This window comes from Trichosurus vulpecula, chromosome 4 (assembly GCF_011100635.1).
Source record: "Trichosurus vulpecula isolate mTriVul1 chromosome 4, mTriVul1.pri, whole genome shotgun sequence".
Lineage (NCBI taxonomy): Eukaryota > Metazoa > Chordata > Mammalia > Diprotodontia > Phalangeridae > Trichosurus > Trichosurus vulpecula.
Window position 1 is genome coordinate 193,950,448 of NC_050576.1, and position 22,745 is coordinate 193,973,192.

The 22,745-nt window shown below is 44.7% G+C and overlaps 1 protein-coding gene across 12 annotated transcripts in view; it reads left to right on the forward strand.

Annotated features, from left to right (window-relative positions):
• MAPT (microtubule associated protein tau) overlaps positions 1-21,864 on the forward strand; it is a 168,963-nt gene extending 147,099 nt beyond the window's left edge. For 8 of the 12 annotated variants that reach the window (XM_036754307.1, XM_036754306.1, XM_036754308.1 and 5 more), the window contains 2 exons: positions 169-281; positions 15,748-21,864. In XM_036754307.1, coding sequence (XP_036610202.1) covers positions 169-281; positions 15,748-15,963 — 329 coding nt within the window. In that variant the 3' untranslated portion in view covers positions 15,964-21,864. The remainder of the gene's footprint in view (positions 1-168; positions 282-15,747) is intronic. The other 4 variants (XM_036754305.1, XM_036754303.1, XM_036754299.1 and 1 more) reach the window with 1 other exon arrangement.
• Positions 21,865-22,745: the final 881 nt, after the last annotated feature.

The following is a 22,745-nucleotide window of genomic DNA, read 5'->3' on the forward strand; positions in this document are numbered from 1 at the left end:
AATATCACTTCATTATATAAACTCTTTGGTTATAATGGGACTTTACCTATGAGTCCTTTGTATCCATCTGCAGTGCCTACTATAAGAACTTCGTACATTCGCTTTGACTACAATTGACAGCCTGAAAAAGATGCCCAGGTGACATTGTGTGTGTGTGTGTTGTCATAGGTGGTGGCCAGGTGGAAGTTAAATCTGAGAAACTAGACTTCAAGGAGAAAGTTCAATCAAAGATTGGTTCCCTGGATAACATCACCCACGTTCCTGGTGGAGGGCACAAGAAGGTAAGAGCCGGGAAAGCCAAGGAAGGCCAGGGTGGATCCCGGCGGCCATGACTAGGTATGAGGACCATGTCCTAAGCCGTGGGTAGGGGGCAGCCATCCAAAGAATCAGAATTATCCTCTGCACTCAAAGCTGTGTTGGTGGCCCAGACAACACCAGGATGGGGAAGGGAGGATGCCTTGCCACTAGGCAGCAACAAGGGGGGAGTGAGTGTCCTTTGGGTAGGTAGGTAGCCCCCAGTTTAACCAACCTAATATGTGCTAATCAAAACTTCCCCAACATGTAAATTAGAAAGATTCTTTGCTTTTCTAAAGGATTCACAAAAATAAATAAAATAAAGGATTCACCCAGGGCTCCTTACTCAGCACATTTAAGAGTTTGTTTATATAGCACATTAGCCACTGGACAGAGAGGCTGGAGTAGCCAGAGAAAACAGGATTCCATTAGATTCATTCTCAACTTTTTTTTTTCCTTAGAGCCCATGTGTTACATAAGGCACGCACACCTATATCCTAGGTCTGACTTGGGAGGAACTGTGATGGGTTAGAGTCCTGTTGACTAATGACAGGTCGGCCAGAGTGGGCACTCTGTAGAACTGAGGTTGGTGAAGGCCATAGGAGAGGAAACTTTAATTTCCCACCAGCCCCAGAGATACCTCCCCTCTCATGGAGACCAGCATGTCAGGAAGTCTGTTGACCTAGGGAGGAAGATGCTTAGAAACCTTCTAAGCCCTTTATTTCGAGTGGCTTCCACTCTGAAAACCTGATTCCTGTCATGAGATAGATGCATTGTTAAGTGTGGGGGAAGGGGAGGGGTGGAATAGCATACAGTGTCTCTGCCCCTCTCCCAGAGTGAAAATGAATAAGCTGGAGTCTATCAGGGCTTCTTAACATGGGGTTTAGGAACTTGCTTTTTTAAAAATTTTTTAATACATTTTAATGTAATTGGTTTCCTTTTTTAATCTCATATGCCTTATTTTATTTCATGTGCTTTAATCTCATGTGCTTTATTATTCTGAGAAGAGGTCCATAGGCTGCTGCCAATGGGGTCCACGTCACCAAAAAGACTGATAACCCCTGGCCTCACTGATACTAAAATGTCTTTATACTCAACATTCTATCGTCCTATAATGCCTCTCCCCATATAGCAAAACCCCATCATTTCAAACACCCCTAATTTAACTTTAATCAGAGGATTTGGGCTGGCCTCAAATTTATCTTTGCATCCTTAATTTGTTTATCAACCTCATCCTTCTCAGACAATGCAAGCAGGATCGTGGGTGGAAAAGAGATTTAGTTTACTTAAGAAAACCAACCATTCTCAAGCACTTTGGCAGCACCCACTTAACATCTGGTTATGATGCTGATGAAAAATGAATCCTGTCTGAGTGTCAAAAGGGTATCATGTTTTCTTCTTTGTTCTCCATCCAGAAAAATGTGGAGCCCAAGCTTTGCCATCCCCATGACCAAACTGGCCTGATGGGAAGAGGCTCAAAGCCAGCAGGGGCAGAAAGGAGGCCTTTCCCTTGTAGATGCTTAAGAGCTCTATCCATACATTCTAAAGCAGAAGGAGGAGCTCAGTGGTCAGTGTTCACAGATGCTCCATTTGACCAAGGAAATTTCTAGAAGTAGCAGCCATTCTATCCTCAGGTCTAGCAGGTTGTCTAGGATAGATAAGGAACAGTTTTGGTCCGTTGCATGTGACTTGCACAATGTTGACATTCTCAGAGGTGGTCTTCTAAAGTCAGCTGACTTTTGGGTATTATAGATAAATATAAACATCCAGACAACTGAATGATTCATGTGAGCCTGTTTGGTGTTATCATGGACCTGCACAGTTGGTTTCCTAATGGCACATGGTTCACTTTCCAGCAGGCCTCTAGGGAGACCGAGCCCAAGCAGAAATGAATTGCAAGGATACTGGGTTGGGAGTCAGGGAAACTGGCTTCCATTCCTGACTCTACTTTGCCATATGTACTCCAATTTCTAGCTCTATAAAATAGAATCCATCAGACCTCTCTACTTTTTACTTAAGAGCTAAATAGGGAAAGGAAGCTAGGGATTCTTCTAGGAGGAGGCAAGTACATTCCTAACTTGGACAAGGTATGGAAGTGGGAAAACGGAATGTCATGCATGGAGCGCGGCTAACAGGTCACTTTGGCTAAAAGGAGGAGAATGTGGAAGAGGGTAATATGAATTAAAACTAGAAAAGTAGTTGGCAGTCAGATTGTGGAGGGACTCAATGACTCCAATCATTAAGGAAGCACTAGTTGGTGAAGCTGAAGTGATTCAAACCTTGGGACAAAGTGATTATCTTTGAGTTTGTAATGGCCAAGGAAGGCAATGCTGAGACTATAAAGAAGTCTGACTGCAAAAAGGGAAGAACATTTCAAAAAAGTTCAGAGATGGGCACACTCCCATGTCATGAGAGTTGAAAAGAAAAGATGACTCAAGAAAAATGGAAGACGCTCAGAAGCAACATTTTGTTGGCACAAACAAGATAGGCCCAGAGAAGGAAGAATAGGCAGGGAGGTCACTGAAGAAGCTGTCTGATGAGCCCAAAGTACATACATGGGATGAAAGCAGGAGAGATTCACCAGGGTTGGGGAGTAGGTGGGGTGGGGCAGAAGATAGAGGGCAGTACAGAGCCATGCAAAAAAACAAAAAGTCAGAATGAACTGAGGCCATAGGGGTAAAAATGCAAAAGATGACAAGAAAATGGGCAGGCATGCTTGTTGGAGATAGCTTAAGGGTTTTTGGTTTTGTTTTTATTTTTTAAAGACAAAGAAGGTAGAACTACTCAAGTCCTATTTTGTTTTCGTTTTCCCTGTGAAGGAAAATGAGCTTGGAGAAAGGGTAGACAGACAGGGATCAGGGGCAATTGAAGTCCAAGGTAGGGTGAGAGTAAAAGAGGAGAGGACCTGTCTCCTTTAAATGAAGTCACACCCTCTGGCCCCAAGTCATTATGTCCCATTATACTGGAAGAACTTCAGTAAGTTCATGGGACCATTGTCAATAATCTTTAAGAAATCATAGAAAATGGAAGAGGTGCCAGGGCATTCGAGAAACATGTAAATGCCTTGGTTTTCAAAAATGAGCAAAAGACATATTCTGGAAATGACAGACCAGATTGTTTAACATTGATTTTTGGCAAAATTCTAGAACATATTATTAAACAGATGGTTTGTTTGCCCTTAAGAAGGAAACAGTGATCCCTTAGAGCTCACATAGGCATATGATAAGTCATACCAAGCTATGCTCTTTTTGTCTTTGATGGGGTTATAAGCCTGGCAGATCCTGGAAACCTAGACTACACATTTGACAAAGTCTGTCATGATATCTTTGTGAACCAGAGGGAGAAATCCCAGGGTGGCTGGTGGTATGATCTTTATTGTGGTATGAACTTGTTCATCTTTGAATAACTGTGTTCAAAGAACGTGTATTAATGGTTACTAACCTGCAGGACAGTTTTTACCCTTGATTAGTAAGATGATGAATAAAGATTTTGAAGAAGGAATAATTTAGAGGTGACACAGATGCCTGGGAGGGCTAGTTAATAGATGAGTTAACAGAACCAAGATTCACAAATAATTTCATGGACTAGAACAATGAGACAAAAAATGGTGAAATGTAATGGGGATAAATTTTAAATCTTGCATTGAGGATTTTTTTGATCTGCTAAAGTACAGAATAGAGATCCCATTTAATAGAAGCTCATTTAAAAAAAAGAATTTTTAAAAGCAGAATTTAAGTTTCATATGTGCTTGGAAGTATTATGTGGCTACTAAAAAAGGTAATTCAACAATACACTACATTAACAAAAAAAAATCATATACAGAATAAAGTGGGGGGAGGGGTATGGACCAGGATAGAATCAGGCTGGTCTAGTGGTGGTTCAAGCTCAGGTTTGGAATGAAATGAGACCCTCATAGACCATCCAACATTTGACAAATATAAGTTTACTTAGCAGCAACATGGAAAAATATATTCCGCAAGGTCACAACATTGGTTCTGGTAAGTGCACCTTCCTTCATCTCCAAGTGGAAACATATCTAGTCAAAAGAGTATGTTGATTCATGTGGTAGTAGAACATCCATTAAGAGAGAAGAACATGGGCTCCTTGTGGACTAAGATTTTTATGCCTTTGGTGATTGAAAAACCATGCTCTCAGCTGAAACTCTAGTCCCCTGGACCAATCAAGCCTGTACCAACCAAGTCATCCAGTCAGGGATGACTTCCCTGCCTTTTAGGAAAAAAAACAAACCATGTGGTCCAGACTCTAGTTAGATGTTGCTGCCAGCATAGGACACAATCATCACACTATACTTGGCCAAACCACACCTGGAGTTTTGTGTTCAGTTTGGGCAACATTTTTCAAAGGGACATTAAAAACTGGAGCAGTCCATAGAGGAGTAATCGGGGTGATTGAAGAACTCAAAACTATCCTCTTGAAGAACAGTTGAAGGAATCCAAGATACTGAGCTTGAAGGAGAGAAGAGTTAGAGGAGATACACTAGCTTTCTTCAAAAATTTGAAAAGTTGCCATGTGAAAGAAGGCATTAAACGAGGGCTAACAAATGGTGGGTATCACAGAAAGGTAGATTTCAACTCAGTAGAAGGAGGTGCTTCCTGATGAGGAGAGCTGTCTGACGATAGAATGGACTGCCTTGGGAGACAGTGAGTTGCCTGTTAATAGAAATAGAATACAACACATTTTTAAAAATGGGCAGTCCGGTGGTGCAGTGGATAGAGTAAAGGACCTAAAGTCAGAAAGACCTGAGTTCAAATCCTATCTCAGATACGATCTATCTGGGCAAGTCATGTATCCGCTGTCTTTTTCCTCATTTCTAAAAAATAGCATCCACCTCCCAGAGTTGTTGTGAGGATAAAATGAGGTAGTATTTGTAAAGTGCTTTACAAACTTCAAAGCAATACAACATCAGCATCATCATTAATAACAATAATCAATTAAATCATTTCCAGCATATCTGAAAGCAAAGATGCTAAGCAATTTTTAAAAATCATGGATGGAATTACTGTTGGAAAAGTACGATTGAGAGGCCATCGGTGACATCAGTACATAAATTTATTCTCATTCCCATAAAACTTTGTGAGAATAATCTATGCTCATATTGAAATTATCCCTGATGAAAACAGGCCATAGGAACAGTCAAGATTTTGCAGATGGTTTTCCGATTTTTTGTACTTAACAGTATTTATTCCGATTACATGGAAAGATAGTTTTCAGCATTGATTTTTATAAGATTTTGAGTTCCAGATTTTTCTCCCTCCTTCTCTTCCCTTCCCTCTCTCCAAGACAGCAAGCAGTCTGATAATAGGTTATACATGTACCATCATGTTAAACGTATTTCCACATTAGTCATGTTGTGAAAGAAGAATCAGAATGAAAGGGAAAAAAAAATACATGAAAGAAAAAACAAAAAAAAATTGAAATGTTGTGCTTCGATCTTGCAGAAGATTTTCTATGGAAGACCACCATCCATGGCAGATCTTCACAGGAACAGTTGATTGAAAGGGATAAAGAATAAAAGATCCTGTTGTGTTTCTCAGAAGAAGAAAAGAAATATTCCAGGAGAGACTGGATAGATGACCATCTTCCAGGAATACTCTCTAGGAGAGTATTCCTTTAAGAGGAAGATTAGGCTCGATGATCTCTACATCTCCTTCCACTTCTGAGATGCTGTAAGAGAGAGAAAGAGAAACAGAGACACAAACTTAAGCAGGAGACATCTTGCCTTCCAGGCCTGCTCTCACTGCCGTGTGAGTGCTGGGAAGGATGTGGTATACCAGATGGCTACAAGGCAGGCTGTAGCTTTTCTAAGTTGAATGCTTGCTGTGGGTGGAAGAGGCATCTAGGTTGTCTGCTTGCTGTCTCTGGAGCTATCCAGCTGTTAGCCCGGCCTTGCCTCCAAGAGACCATCAAGGAAAATGCTAACAGGCCACACCCTCTTATCAGTGGGCCTTCCTTCTAAGCTGGCAATCATAGGATGTCAGACCTGAAAGTGACCTGAGAGATCATGTAATCCAGCCCCAAATGGAGACCTACTTGCTCAGGGTTGTACATAATATTTGCTGCAGAGTGTGGATTAGAACCCAGGTTTTCTGGCTCTCAGCTCATGCTTCTTCAGTTCCTATATTCAGCAGACATTTATTTGAAGCACCCTGCTCTGAAAGAGGGAGAGGAGGTGGGAGAAGAACAAGACATAGTCTGCCCTCATTGATCTCACAGTCTAGCATGGCAAATGAGCACACTAGTAACCGAAACATGACGTAGAATCTCAAGACCTTCCATTGACAAGTCTCCACACCTCCTCAGTTCTCCTTTGAGGCAGCTAGGTGGTGCAATATTTAGAGCTATGGGACCCGGAGTCAGGAAGACCTGAGTTCAAATCTTCCTTCAGACAGTTAGCTGTGTGACTCTGGGCAAGTCACTTTTTTGTTCCCGTTCAGTCACTTTCAGTCACGTCTGACTCTTCATGACCCTATTTGGGGTTTTCTTGGCAAAGATGCTGGAGCAGTTTGCCATTTCCCTCTCTAGATCTTTTTTACAGATGTGGAAGCTGAGGCAAACAGGGTTAAAAGTGACTTACCCAGAGTCACACAGCTAGTAAGTGTCTCCCTCATCCATGAAAAACCCTTACTCCATCTGACTAGTTTCCAGCCTCATTACCAATGATCTTTTAATTGCCAGATCTAATGGCCTTTTTAAAATCCTTATCCTTCTCGACTTCTCTGCATCCTTTGACACCATCAGTCACCCTCTTCTCCTACATACTGTCTCTCCTCTAGGTTTTCATGACACTTCTCTTTCTTGGTTCTCCTTCTGTCTGACTACCCCTTGCTCCATTTTGATCCAGGTTCTGCCTCCTACCCATGGGTATCCCCCAAAGCTTTGCCCTGGGCCCTCTTCTCTTCTCTTCTCCCTCTACACTGTTTCCCTTGGTTATCTCATCACTTATTGTCTCTATTCTTATGGTTCTGAGATCTGTCCATCTAGCCCTACCTTCTCTCCTGATCTTCAGTGTTACATCTCTAACTGCCTGTTAGATGTTTTAAACTGTATGTTGTAGAGACATCTTAACTCAACATGTACAAAACTGAACTTATCTTTCCCATCCAACCCTCTTCTCTTCTGAATTTCCCAGTTTATTGTCTAGAAATCATCATCCGTCATCCATACTCCCAGTCTTTGAGGCTCCCAAATTAGGTGTCCTCCTCCACTCACTCTCACCCAGTCCTCCATCTGCCACACATATCCAGTCTGTTGGCAATTTCTGTCAGTTTTATCTTTATAACATCTCTGGTATAAGCCTCCTTCTCTCCTCTGACATAATCACCTTCCTGGTTCAGGCCTAATCACCTCATGTCTGGACTGTTGTCAAAGCATGCTGGTGGGCCTTCCTACCTCATATCACCCCCTACTCCAGTCCATCCTCCAGCTCAGCTGCCAAAGTGGTCTTCACAGTGGTAAAGCACAGGTCCAACTATATCACTTCTCCCTCCATTCAGTAAACCCAGTGGTTCCCAGTTACCTCCAGGATCATACCTCCAGGATGTTTGACTTTTAAAGACTTTCACGAACTGACTACTTTGCAATTTTCTTGGACACTAGTCTCCCCCACATACTATACAATACAGCAACACTGGTCTTCCTGTTCCTCTCCTGGCACTCCCATTTCCTGACTCAATACACTTTTCACTAACTGTCCCCAGGCCTACAAGGCTCTTCCTCCTTCCCTCTGTCTCCCGGCTTCCTTCAAGACTCGCCTCAAATCCCACCTTCCACAGGAAGCCTCTTCTGGTCCACCTCACTGATAGTACCTTCTCTCTGAGAGTACTTCCAATTTAACCAGTATATATCTTGTATGTACATAGTTGTTTGCATGTTGGCCCCCTAATTAGAATGTGATCCCCTCGAGGGCAAGGACTGTAGTGCCTGGCACTTAGTAGGCACTTAATAAATAACTGTTGATTTGCTTACTTAACTTTGAGTCAGTTTGAGTCTTCCCATGTTTCTGTGAAGTCCTCACATTCACCATTTTTTATGACACAACACTATTCCATTTTATTCATATGCCATAGTCTATTCCACATCTTTTAATCAGTAGAAGCTGATTTGGCTTATAGATTGTTGCTACCAAAAAAATGACCTTCAAATATCCTGGTATATGGGTCAACCTTTCCCCCCATCTTTGATCTCCTTGGAGTATATGCCTAGCGGTGAGTGGGATTACTGAATCAAAGGGTATCAACCATTCAGTCACTTTTCTCACATAATTCCTACAATTCTAAATGCAACTTTGATTTTTAGCCTCTCACATAGTATTTTTATAACAGCAACAGCCAAACTTTTTGCTAATTGGGGAATCATAGCTCGATGAAAGGGAAGGGAAGGAAAAAAGGAGGAGGAAAGAGAAAGAGTTTGTTAGGTTCTATGTGCACTGGGTATACAAGCATAAATTCCAAGGGCGTCCCTGCCCTCGAGGGGCTTTCAGGGGGGAGATAACATACGTAGGGGAATGATGGCCAGGCAGAAATGTTTTGGTTTGAGACGTTCCAGAGACGGTGAGTAGAGTCAAAGGAGGACAGATTGACATAAGCTTTCCAGTAACAATGGCTATTGATTTATTGATCTAGAACTGGAAAAGGGGGGAGGGGAGAGATGAAACATGTGCAGCAGGGACAATGACCAGGGAGTAACATAGCGCAGGGTGGGAGCCCAGCCTAGATCTAATGGGCCACGTGAGGCGCGCACCAATCAAGACAGAGTTCTGGAAGCCGAGAGAGCTGTCTTATAGAGGAGCAAGGTCTCTGGTTGGGACATCACAGTGCCTAGTGAGTTAGGGCTTGCCTAGGTAGAGTGGGCGACCATGGAGCAAATCAGATTCCCCTTCTTGCCTTCTGTTGTCATTGAGTCATTTTTTCAGTCACGTCCAACACTCTGTGACCACGTTTGGGGTTTTCTTGGCAAAGAAACTGGAGTGGTTTGCCATTTCCTTCTTCTGTTCTCCATTTGACAGATAAGGAAACTGAGGTAAATGAGAGTAAATGATATGCCCAGTGTCACATGACTGAGGCCAGATCTGAACTCGGGAAGATGAGTTTGAGCTCCTATTTGGTTCCGTGTTTTCTTGAAATCATCTTTTTTCTCATTTCTTACAGCACACATATTATTCTATACCATTCCTATACCAGTTTGTTCAGCCATTCCCCAATTGATGAGGATCCCCTTGGTTTCCATTTGTTTGTGACCCCCCACCCCACCCCTCCAAAAAGCTGCTGGAAACATTTTTATACACACAGGGCCTTTCCTTGATCTCTCTTTCTTTGGGACCTGAGCCTGGCAGTGATATAACTAGGTTAAAAGGCATCAGGGTTTAGTAACATTTTGCATATAATTCCACGCTGCTTTCCAGAACAGTTGTTCCCACAGCAGTGCCCCAGTGGGCCTGCTTTTCTCCAGTGCCTCCAACATGCTTCATTTTCTTTCTTTTGTCATCTTTGCCGATCTGATGGAGGGGTGAGGCAGAACCTCAGAGTTGCTCTTAATTTTCATTTCTCTAGTTATTTGGAGCATTTTTTCATATGGCTAGAGGTAAGTTTTTCCAAAATCTGAAGAATCAATCTCTCAACCCTCAAGACCATATTTTCTTCGGGAGCAAAGGATTTCCTCTATACTTGGCCTGATCTGGCTGTTCTTCCTGTCTTCCTCTTTATAAATGCAGTTTTCACTTCCCATTTAGTATACCGGGGATGACTTTTGGGTGACTAGCAGCAGTATTGCCTCACTATGGTATAGTGCTTAGAGAACTGGTATTGAAGCCAGGAAGACTGGGTTCAAATGTTGCCTCTGGTATGTTGGCCATGTCATCCTGGCCAACCTCATAGTGCCCTAGGCAACTCTCTAAGACTTCAATTTCAGCAAAAAACGCAAACCTGGCGTTGATAGAGGGACTGTGCTAACCTGGGAGATTTCTGTTGTTGGTAAGTTGTATCTGACATTTCATGACCCCGTTTAGAGTTTTCTTAGCAAAGATACTGAAGTGATTTGCCACTTTACAAAAGAAGAAACTGAAACAGGATTAAGTGACTTGTCCAGGGTCACTCAGCTAGTAAGCATCTGAGGCCAGGTTTGAACTCGGGTCTTCCTCACGTCAGGCCTGGCACTCTTATCCACCTAGCTGCCCCACAGGTCTTATCCCTAACCTGTTGCCTCATAAATCTGTGGTGGGGGAAAAAATAAGCAGAACCACCCTACTTGAACCTTATTATCCTCCTCCATAAAGTTTTGAAAATGAACTTCTGTTTTAGATTGATGTTTCTTTGGGCTGCCTTGTCTCTATATCAATGACAAGTGTTTGCTGGTTGACCTGATACCATACCTCTTTGCCCCTCACCCCCGCCATCCCCACCCCCCCACTCCCCCCCACCCCCGCTTTGGTGATTGCTTTACATTGGCTAAAATTCAGGAAGAAATAAACGGTAATAGTCCATGTCAGTGTCCTTTCTGTGTCCCATTTCTAATTTTGTCAGCACCAGTAGCTCGAATGGGATGAGTCAGAATTATAATTGCATACCACGTCTCCTCATGTTTATCCTGTCCTCCACTTTGGGGTTCCTTTTGACCTGTGCTTTAACAGTGGTCTGACCATCAGTGGTCTGACAGCTGGTTCAAAAGCAGCTCGATATTGGTAAACAGTCATTTCCTGTTGGTTAAGATGGAGCCATTTTCAGTTTTCCAGTTATTGTTCAATGCTGGCTTTCATCTTTTGACTCATCTTAAGGTTATTTATGGGCACGAGACTTCTGTGTGATATACAAGCCTTTGCCCTCTTTCATTCCTTATTTCTCAACCGTGTTTTTCAACATTTTTTGCTGTTTTCTCCCACGTCCACTTTTGCTTTGAAGCTATCTGAGTATTAAGGTCTATGATGACTCAGTTTCAAAGTTCACAAAGTCCTAGAGTGTTTCTAGTTTCTTATCCTCTGCAACAGATGCAGATAAGCTGCCATTTCTTTCCTGGTCGCCTTTTTGTTTATGCTCATCATACACACCATGAAACGACGTTTTCTGTTACCTTTGGGCTCAGGATGCAGCCAAGTCTACCAGCTCCTTTGTCTCTCCAAAGGGGATTTCTTAGCCATTTCCCCATCCAGCTGCATCTTCATTAGTTCTTTGTCTTCATTTATAGTGAAAATGCCAAGAATAATATGATTCCGTTCCTCCAATAGAATGTCAACTTGTTGGTCATTGAACAAGGGCCTCCCATTTAGATTATCAGCAACTAAATGAATAAATAAATAGGTGTTCTGAAAATTGTTTTTAGCATTCTCCAGTACCTTATTTATCACTGCACCATCACTCAGATGGAGGAAGGAACGATGCAGGACCGAGGACCGTTTAAAGTTTTTCTTTGTTTCATGGGTTTTAAGTATTCATCACCATTAGGAATGGCCATACTGCTGGATGAGGAGCCTTTCTCTGCTTAGTTCTGCTGGTCTTTAAAAACAGAAGCCTTTCCGTCATGGTAGAGAGTACCAGGGCCCATGCACTGCCGGCAGGGTTTTCAAGACCACGGGGTTGTGCAAACTAGAAAGTGCCGTAGAAATGGGAGCTGTTATTGTCAATAACACAAAACTGGAAAAAACAAAAAACATCCCTTCACTGCACCCCCCTTAGGCAGTTAAAAAAAATTTGACTGTACTCATTCAGAGTTTGTTATAAGTCAACCAGTGCTGTCATTTGCCTAAATTAGCCTGCTAAATCAATTAAGTGTCAGCCAGATGGCAGGGGACATGTTTTATGTACTGAAAAAAAGACATTGATTTTCAAAACTTTTTTATATTTGGCAGTTTTGCTGTTGTTCAGCCATTTTAGTAATGGCCAACTCTTTGTGACCTTATTTGTGGTTTTCTTGGCAAAGATGCTGGAGTTGTAATTTCCTTCTTCAGCTCATTTTACAGATGAGGAAACTGAGGTAAAGAGGGTGAAGCAACTTAGAGCTAGTAAGTGTCAGAGGCCAGATTGGATTGAAGTCAGGAAGATGAGTCTTCCTGCCCCCAGGCCTGGCACTCTACCCACTGCACCACCCAGCTGCCATATAGAATTTGAAGGTTTGCAAAGCACTTTTCCATGTATTTGTCTTATTTAATCCTCACAACAACTCTGTGAGGCATGTGCTGTTATTATCTTCACTTTACAAATGAGGGAGCTGAGACAGAAAAGTTTAGGTGGCTTGCCCAGGGTTACATGGCCACTATCTAAGGTGGGATTTGAATTCAGGTCTTCCTGACTCCAGTTCCAGGGCTCCTAGCACTACATCACCTAATTTCCTGTATATATTTTGTTCTCTTCTCTTTCCCCTCCTCCTTCCAATAGAATGTAAGCTTTGCAAAAGAATGGATTTTTTTTTTCATTTTTAAGTTTTTATATCTCCTGCGCCTATATGCCTGGCACATAGTAGGAACTTAAATGCCTGGAGAATTGATTTGAGTCACTAAATTAGAACCACTCTTTTCTCTTTCTCTCTCTCCCTCCCCTGCCCCTGCGTTGGGAAGGCAAACAATGTGACATAGGTCAAACATGGACCTGGAAGTCTTAAAACCATAAACAGTTCTAAGCCTTTCCCAAATTTAGACTTCCCTTCTCAACAACACACTCACAAAGGAATCAGGATTAATGAGGCTTTGTTGGGTGGACCTATTTCTGATATCTCCAGGAAAACACTCAGACTAAGTCCCCCCCCCCCCCCCCGGTTAAAAATAGTCATGCTATGGCCTTAGTAGGTGCTTAATAAAGCCTTTCCTCCCTTCTCTCCTTCCTTCCCTTCCCTCCCTTTCTTCCTTCTTTCCTTCCCTATCTTTCTTTCCTCCGTCCTCCCTTCCTCCCTTCCTTCCATATGCCATTGTTTCCTAGCATTGTGAACTTGCTGTGGAACATCAGGGCTCTAGCCTGTCTGCCATTCTCTACTGGTCTTGCCCTGTACCTGTCCATACCCAATCGCACATAGACCCCACCCCCTTTGTCTTCTCTTTGTTATGACTTCCTTCAGCTCTATTCATCAGGAACTGCCCTAGAATCATAGAGCCATAGCATGGGAGAAATGGAAGGGCATTTGGGGAGGGACCATTGAGAATCAGCCCCCCTCATTATCTGAAGACCCGAGAGGAAGGCCTGGCCCGAGGTCTCAGCAGTTCAATGGTAGAGCCGAGGTTGGAATCCAAATCCTAGGCCGGTGTGCTTTCTTGTAGGTCATGGCCCTGGGGTTGTAGGTGGTTGGAAAATAGTGACATTAATGTTTTCTTCCTCCTCCTCCTCCTCCTCCTCCTCCTCCTCCTCCTCCTCCTCCTCCTCCTCCTCCTCCTTCTCCTCCTTCTTCTACTACTACTACAAGCTGGAATTGATGTAGAACTTTAATGTTTGCAAATAACTTTATAAATATTACATCTTTTTGTCCTCATAACAACCTTGGGGGGTGGGTGTTATTTTATACCCATTTTGCAGATAGGCAGAAAGCATTTAAGTGATTTGCCCAAGGTCACACAGCTAGTGAGTGTCTGAGGTGGAATTTGAATTCAGGTCTTCCTGACGTCACACCCAGTGCCACATGTCCTCATGGCCTCTCCTTTTGCATCTTCCATTTCATTCTTCTCGTCCTTGTATACCAGGCCCGTGGGTCCTGAAGTGTGGTTGTCTCCATCCTCAGTCCTCACGTCTTGAGAGGCATTGTGCTTCATTGAAAAGAGCACTAAATGGAATAAGTTAGGCACACAAGATGCAGAAATCAACAACTATAGTAATCTACTCTTTGATAAACCCAAAGAACCCAGCTTCTGGGATATGAACTCACTATTTCACAAAAACTACTGGGAAAATTGGAAAATGGTAGGGCAGAAACTGGGCATAGACCAATATCTTACGCCATATACCAAAATAAAGTCAAAATGGGTTCACAATTTAGATATAAAGGCTGATGCTATAAGCAGTTTGGGAGAGTAAGGAATAGTTTACCTGTCAGATTTATGGGAAAGGGAAGAATTCATGACCCAACAAGAGACAGAGAGTGTTACAAAATACAAAATGGGTAATTTTGATTATGTTAAATTGAAAGGTTTCTGTATAAACAAAGCCAATGCAACAAAGATTAGGAGGGAAGCAGAAAATTGGGAGAAAATCTTTACAACCAGTGTCTCTGATAAAGTCCTCATAACCAAAATATACAGTGAACTAAGCCAAATTTATAGGAATAAAAGTCATTCCCCAGTTGAGAAGTGGTCAAAGGATATGAACAGGCAGTTTTCAGAGGAAGAAATTAAAGATATCTATAGGCATATGAAAAAATGCTTGAAATCACTACTGATTAGAGAAATGCAAATCAAAACAACTCTTAGGTACCACATCTCTCCTGTCAGATTGGCTAAAATGACAAAACACGAAAACGATAAATGCTAGAGAAGACGTGGGAAAATTGGGACACTGTTACATTGTTGGTGGAGTTGTGAACTGATTCAGCCATTCCGGAGAGCAATTTGGAACTATGCCCAAAGGGCTGTAAAAATGTGCATACCCTTTGACCCAGCAATACTACTTCTAGGGCTGTATCCCAAAGAGATCACACACGTAGGAAAAGGACCCATATGTACAAAAATATTTATAGCAGCTCTTTTTGTGGTAACAAAGAATTGGAAATCAAGGGGATGTCAATCAATTGGGGAATGGCTAAACAAGTTGTGGTATATGAATGTAACGGAATACTCTTGTGCTATAAGAAATGAGAAGCAGACAGACTTCATTACAACCTGGAATGACTTACATGAACTGATGCTGAGTGAGGGGAGCAGAACCAGGAGATCATTATACACAGTTACAGACCCACAGTATCTGTAAGGACTAACTTTGATAGACTTGTCTCCTCTCATCAATGCAAGGTTCAAAGACAGCTCCAAAAGGCTCGTGATGGAAAAAGCTATGCACATCCAGAGAAAGAATTATAGAGTCTGAATGCAGATGGAGGCAAACGTTTTGCTCTCTTTTTTTCCTTCTTTTTTGGTTTCATTTCTCCTTTCTCATCCTTCATTCCATTGGTTATAATTCTTCTTTACAACTGGACTATTGTGTAAATAAGTTTAATGAGAAGGTATATGCAGAACCTATATGGGATTACATGCTGTCTTGGGGGTGGGAGGAGGGAGAGAGGAGAGGGAGAGAAAATTTGAAGCCCCAAAACCTGTGGAACTGAATGTTGTAAACTAAAAATAAAAAAGAAATGTATTTTTTAAAAAGAGCACTAATGTTGGAGTCAGAGGATGTGGTTTGAGTCCTGCTCTTGCACCTTCTACCTGGGTGACATTGGGCAGAGTCACTTCACCCTCTCTGGGCCTCAGTGAGGACTGGGTTCCCCTCCAGCTCCAAGTTCTCTGATCTCCCACCCTTTTCTCCTTCTTTCTAGATCGAGTCTCACAAGCTAACCTTCCGTGAGAACGCCAAAGCCAAGACCGACCACGGAGCAGAAATTGTCTACAAGTCACCCACCATGTCTGGAGACACCTCCCCCCGACACCTCAGCAACGTCTCTTCTACCGGAAGCATCAATATGGTGGACTCCCCTCAGCTCGCCACGTTGGCTGATGAAGTCTCTGCCTCCCTGGCCAAGCAGGGCTTGTGATCTTGCCCAGCAGTGTGGTAATCATGGAGAGAGGAGAGAGAGAGAGAGAAAGACAGGGAGAGAGAACGAGAGAGAGAGAGAGAGAGAGAGAGAGAAAGGAAAAAAGAAAGAATACTTGTACAACCCTTCTTCCTCTGTTCCTTTCCCAGCTGTTTCTCACAGATTACCTAATTGGTTAATGATCTAACCTGCTGTTGACCTCTGTGGCTTTAGCTCCAGGACCTTAAAATCAGTGATGGGAATAAAAGCAAATTTTGTCTTTACAAATTGAATTCTTGGGGCTAACAGTTATAATAAATTTTTTAAAATTTTTTTCAAAAGGAAGCCACACCCACATTTTTCTAGGCCAACTCAATTAAATTATCCCCTTTTTTCCCCCCCAAGGTGAGAAATGGAATGCTATTAACGCTGCTGCTGATGAGTTTCAAGGAAGCGGCCTGGTGCCCGTCTCTTCCTGTTCCTCCCCTCAGCCACAGCAGCAGTGGGTTTGAGACCTGCCTTACCCAGAGATTCACAGAGACCCAGAGACCCCCAAGCCACGTTTATGTCAGAGAGAGAGAGAGAGAGAGAGAAAGTGGGCTTGGCACCCTGTGCCCGAACTATTATGCTTATCAGAGCTCAATGAAGACCAGAAATGACAAGCTGTGATAGCCAGATATCCAGGGCACTGTTCAGGGGGACGTCGGAGCCAATGTCGTAGTGGGATGTTTGCTGGGGTTTTTGTTGCTGCTGCTGTTTTATTTTCCAACTCTGTGGGGAAAGGGGTCCTTTGTCACCCTGAGTTTGTAAACTGCTTGGGAATTGCTCTGGGCTTTCTGGAGCAGACCAGGGGTTCCTTCTGGACGACTGCCCTACATACAGTGATAGGGTGGGAAGGATGCCGTGTCTGTTGTTATCCCTCAAAGGTACTGACCTTGCTACACTGCTGTACTGAAAGCAGCTAGGTGGGTTTTGTTTTTTGGTTTGTTTCTTTTTCTCCCCTTTCTAGTGGACTGGTAGACCCTAGGGAAGGGTCATGATGCCAGTGGAAGCTGTTTCTTCTCCCTTTCTAGAAGGTGCACTGCAGCCATGCTGTCTGGGTTCTGAGGCTAGAACTGTTATCAGTGACTTCTGCTGGTTTTGTCGATAGGAATTACTATTCTTAGGGCTCACCTGTTATCTTTGTCACAAGTCTTAGAGGACCATGGCCTCCAGCTCTGGAGCACAAGGGGAGACAAAGCCTTGTTCTTGACTAGGCTAATTCTTCCCCACTCACTCTCTTCCTCTCCCACCTTTCCCAGTTCTTAAAACCTGGGGGCCTTTAGCACTCTCTAGCCTCTCTGTCCTGGTTTGGGGGGTGGGGTCTAAGGTGTAATGGGCTCTGGAAACCCATAGACCTCAGGGGTGACTGGAGAGCGGACAAGTGCCAATCCCTATGGCATGGTTGGGGGAGAGGCAGAGGTGCTGCAGGCCGAACCCCCTCTTTCTCTTCTTCCCTTACCACCGAAGGCCATTTTTGTACTTTGTGTATATGTGCTCTTGGAATTCTACGCAGTCAGTTTGGTGGTTCCTAAGCTTGTAGCTTCAAAGTGTAACCCTCATAAGCCATGCCCCCTGGCCCCTCTTACACAGCCTCTAAGCCTCCTCAGCTACACACAGCAAGAGGGAATAGCAGGAGAACGACTCCCCTCCCTCCCCATGGCTGGGCAAACCCTCCCAAGGGTGGCGATCAGGCTGGAGAGGAGAGCTTTCTCTTTGGGGGAAAGCCTGCCTTCAGGCTGCAGGTTCTCTGTGCAGACCTTCACTTGTCACTCCAGAGCATCTGTAGCTCACTGCTCTGCATCTCTCTCTTTTCCAAGTGAATCTCAACTCTCCCTGTGGTCCCTAAAAAGTCAGTTTCCACTTCCAGGCAGCCATCCATCCTTGGTTCTATTGCTTCATGATTCCTTTTCCTGCCAGAAAATATTGCTGTGAGTATTGAACTACCATTCTCAAAGGTACTGCTGGTTGAGAGAGCAGGAGGATCCAAGCCATTTCACAGGGGACAGGTAGTGACCCCTTCCCCCCGTGGCCAGGGCCTGCCACTTCCAGACACAGTCACCAAGTCAGTTTTCCTTTCCACTGTGCTCTCTCCCTAGGGAAGGTCCATCTTACCTTCTCCTCTCACCTTCATCCTTTCCAGAGGATGCCCTGTCTCTCTCTGCCACTCTCCCCCTCACTCCATATTCAATTGAAAGATGCTTCTGTGTTTGAGCTGTGGAATAAGTGAACAGAGGCTTCGCCTTCCTTTATTTCCCAGTCAACTTGTGGTGTATAGTTGCATTTGTCTTGTATATGCTTGGAATTCACCAGGGTGATGATTGTAAAAAGAAGAAAAAAAAACTGGAAAAAAAAACCGCATGTATCATTAAGTGCTTACCGAGAGGTTTCGGACCCTTGTGTGTACCCCCACGCCCCAAGCACTGTCTGCACCGTAAAACAGCTGCAGAGTAAGAACTGAGTTCTTAGTGTCCTGACAGACATGGGACCCAAGCGACTTGTCAAGCTGTGACCACTGTACCGACCTACCCCAACCCTGCCGTTACTCAGCTTTCGAAAGGTTTTCAGCATCGAGAATATTCTGGAGACCAGACAGACCCCAAGCAGAGGGGGAGTTGATGGCCTCTAATTCTTAGAGGAGCAGTGGGGGGGTGGTGGTAAAAAAAAGGGGTCCTTCCTTCCCTCTGCACCAGGATTGGGGTCAAGGCTGAAATGGCTGCAAACGTGGGAAGAGGAAGCTGGGACCACCATCACGTCAGCTCCAGATTGGGTCTCCTTCATTCCCGGGCTGGTTGCCCCCAGCTCTGCAGTTGTAATACAAAGCAGCGGATCCCTGAGGGGAGCATGTGATGGGCTTTGCCGATTCTCCAGCTGTGGTGCTTGTTTAAACGAGGTTGTATTGAACTGTTGCAGAGAAGGAAGGAGGCCTTCCCCCATCACTGCTGATACCAAGGAGGACTTATGCCCCACCCTTCCCTTCATATCTATCCATTCGAAAAAGACCAAGCGTCTACGTGTTTTGGAGAAACATACTGGTCAGGCCTCTTGGGGCCAGCCAGGTAGCCCCCATCAACTAAACCTGAGAATATGGGAATGAAGGCCTCAGGAGTCTGATGACCTGGGTTCCAGTCCTCCCCAGGTGCTTACTACCTACATGATTTTGGGCAAGGCGCAACCTCCCTGGCTTCAGTCCCTCACCTGTCAAATAAGGAGTTTTGTACTAGATGAAGACTGTTGAGATCTTCTGGTGCTAGAGCTACCCCACTTAGCCACGGCCTACCACGGAGGAGGCGCTGGATTTTCCTCTAGGGAAGCCTCTAGGGTCCTCACCGGTGAAGGGAGAGTGCAGAGCCAGCAGCCTGCCCTCAGTAGGTGGGCCCATGAGCACATAGTGGGATCACAGAACAGAGACAGCTGGAGGTTCTCTGGGGGTGTAAGCTGCCAGATTGGAGGTGCCTCCTCATCTCTGAAGGTCAGAGCTCTCCTTCATAGGCTAAACCAGACTATGTCACTTTTATTCAGGCTTTCTGGGAGCTGGTAAGGCAGGATTCAGGTGAAAGATGGCGAGGGCCTATGGTGGACACAAGGATTATGCCAGAATGCTGTGGGCAGGTATTTATTTCCTGACAACTCAGCCATTCCGGTGACAAAGCTGTATGGAGCAGGTGGGTGAGTGGATTGAGGAACAGGGAGGTGACAAGATGGGGGAAGTTTAATTACTTCATGGAAACTCACATCAGCTGCCAGTTCACCCCTTTGTTGCATGCTCTTACTCCCTTATGAGATGGAAAATCCTATTTTGAAGGGAGAGCCCTCTCCAGATCTCTGTGAGAATCCTGCCAAGCAGGAAGAGGCCTGTCTGAGTTTGCCGCTGATGCTCTATTAGTTCTGGTAACCTCATTTCATTTTGGGGGTTCTCTGAAGCCACCAAGGCCTCAAATCTCAATGGTCATGGCTCCAGGCTTGGGGGTCAGAGAGCAGCGAGGTAGGGAAGGATGCATTGTACCCAGAGAGCAACACTTGGGGAGAAGTTTCTCCTCCCCCAATTCCTGTGAGATTCCAGGGAGAGGGCAGCTTGATCAGCCACACACTAAGCCCTCCAAGGGATGAGCTACGAACATTAGCCCCTGCTGAAGCTTTCCTAGGGCAGCTCTGACCTAGGGAAGCTCTCCAAGCCGGCAGGGCACACCTTTTGTTCCCCAGCTGAATACAGTTGGAAGCAAGAAGTTTATTTGTAACTCAGCAAATGCCTGTGAAGTTGACAGACTCCTTCAATTTTAAGTCAGGATGGGGTGAGGTGAAACCAGGGGGAAGCAGCAGCCCAGCACCCCGAAGCCAACCCTTATGCCCTTTCCTGGGCTGGAGGGAGACAGAACAAGCGAGACCTTGGTGCTGCTGCTTCAGCCAGCTGCGGCTCAGAAGTCAAGGCCGGCCATTCAGAAGTAGATGGGCCTCTGGGCCCAGCTCAAAGAGGGAAAGCAAATGTAATCTGGAGTTTGTATCATAGAATTTGTTGCCCAGATCCAAAAGCATTTCTTCTTTAACTTCCTCCCTTCCCATCTTGCTTGGAGAGTATCAGGTGGGTGAGGTCTTGTTCAGGTCCTGGGAGGGCAGTGCACTGGAACAGGGTCTTACTGCCTTGTGAGGCCACATGTGACACAGGCACCTCCCATCTGGGTGCAGCTGTAGTCTTGTCTCCGAAGTCTTCAGGGCCCTAACTTTTGGCATTAAAGCAATCAGCTCTCAGGAGCCAAGGCCTTGCCTGTCATTGGTGGTTGTGAATGGATCAGGGAAAGCTTGACTTACACATTTTGTTGGATTTTCCCCCCATCAGCTGGTTGAAGTCGCTGGATTTGTAACTTAGTGAGAAAAATTCTTATATGGGGTAGGAATGAACCCTCCCTGTGCCCCCAATACCAGCCACTGGCTTATATGGACACAACCACCACCACTCAGCAAAACTTGGGATGGAGTTCATTAAAAAGACCCAAAGCCCTGGTTTCTTTAATCCCCCCCCCCCCATCCCATGTATTGAATTCCACTTAGATCACCTCTTGTTGGAATCTCTATTTCCTTGTTTGTGTGGTAGTAAGGAAATTTAAAATGGGCAAGGGGGCAGCAACCTTGGAGCTGATTGAACTGACCCTTAGGAGACTGTCTTTCTCACTTTCACACACAGACACACACACACACACACCCTCACCCTCTTGCCGGAAGCTGCCCAATATGGGCTTTGATGCATCAGCCACATCCAGGCCCCTTGGTGCCTCTCTCTATACTGGGTCCCATGGCTGGGACTCATAACCACCAGTAGTCAGAGGACTGGCCAGCATTCAGAATGGTCTTCCTCCAGTGATGCGGTTTTGGCCCGGGGCATCCTTCCTCTGCCCAGTTTTCCCTCCCCCCACGCCTTCCTTAGGCTTGGGGCAGCCGTTCATCCCAATGAACTTATGAAAAGAGCCCATGTCCAGCAGGCACAGGCCTCCTTTCTTTCAAGTCGCTGGATCCATCTTTCTCCCTGCCCTGTGGCTGCTGAACTAATCCTTGGCCTGGAACCGCTCACTTGTTTAGGGGAGTTGGGAGCTGGCAAGCTACTTTTCTCCTCAGACTGTTTGAAAAGGGTTACAAATGGGCACTGCCCTTTATCTATGGCTTACTCTTCCGCTCGGCCTTGACCCCATGGGGAAGCACAGTTCCCGCATTGTAATCCACATGGTTTCCTAATTAATTTGGGGGGTGGGGTAGGGGTGGGGGGTGTTGAACTCATCCTAGCTTAGCTTCCTGTCTGTGAATGTCCATAGTATTGTGTGTTTTACAACTGGTTTACACTGTTGCTGTAAAAGTGAATTTGGAAATAAAGTTATTACTATGATGAAAATAAAATATACTTTTTTTTGGGGGGGAGGTAGGACAGGGGGGCAATAGAGAGGGCATCTAAGACATTGAGAATTACTGTGCCTGGTACCTCCTCCACTTCTGAGGGTTTACTGGCATGGCACTTGGTTTCAAATTCCATTCTGTTTCCTCCTGCGCAGTCTCTGAGACTCAACTTCATTTCTGACTCCTCTGCCAAGGTCCCTTTCAGCTCTAACCTAAGTAACGTGTGGAAAGGTTTTGAAATCCATTAGTACATAACCTTCACATTAGCTGGAAAGGTCAGAGCCTATCTGAACCCAAAGTTGTTATCACCTAACAGAGATCAACAGTTGCTAGCACTCGAGGTATAAAATTTAGATATTCAGGCATCTTTATTCTTCATGGGCTTGTCACCAGGAGGAATCTGGTTTTGGCCTCAGCCTTAAAGGAGCATCTCCGGCACAGGGCCAGGCACAAAAACACTGCCCATATATGGGCCCTGTGTTATCCATATGACTCGTAGGAAAACACGCAGGAGGCCCCTTGGGAAGCAGGGCAGTGCGGAGAAGAGGAGGTATAGGGGGAATTCATGGGGCCCTGGAACTGGATACCTCCAAAGACTTATTTTTCAGCCAGTCATTTAAACAATTAACACTGCACTTGGACTAATAATCTCAGACCGTCTAGATAAAGCATCTGTGCCCAGACTAGCAACTCACCCAAAAGCAGATGAGGAGGTATTGAACTCAAGTCAAAATTATTTTCTTGTACATTTAAAATCTGCTCAAGTTTCCACAACGCTCTAGGGTCATTGAGACACAGGTGCTTTCCTTGGTGTTAGCATGAACAAATCTGAGAATAATTGGGGTTGGTGTGTGGGCACGTGCAGACATATAAATACAAAAATA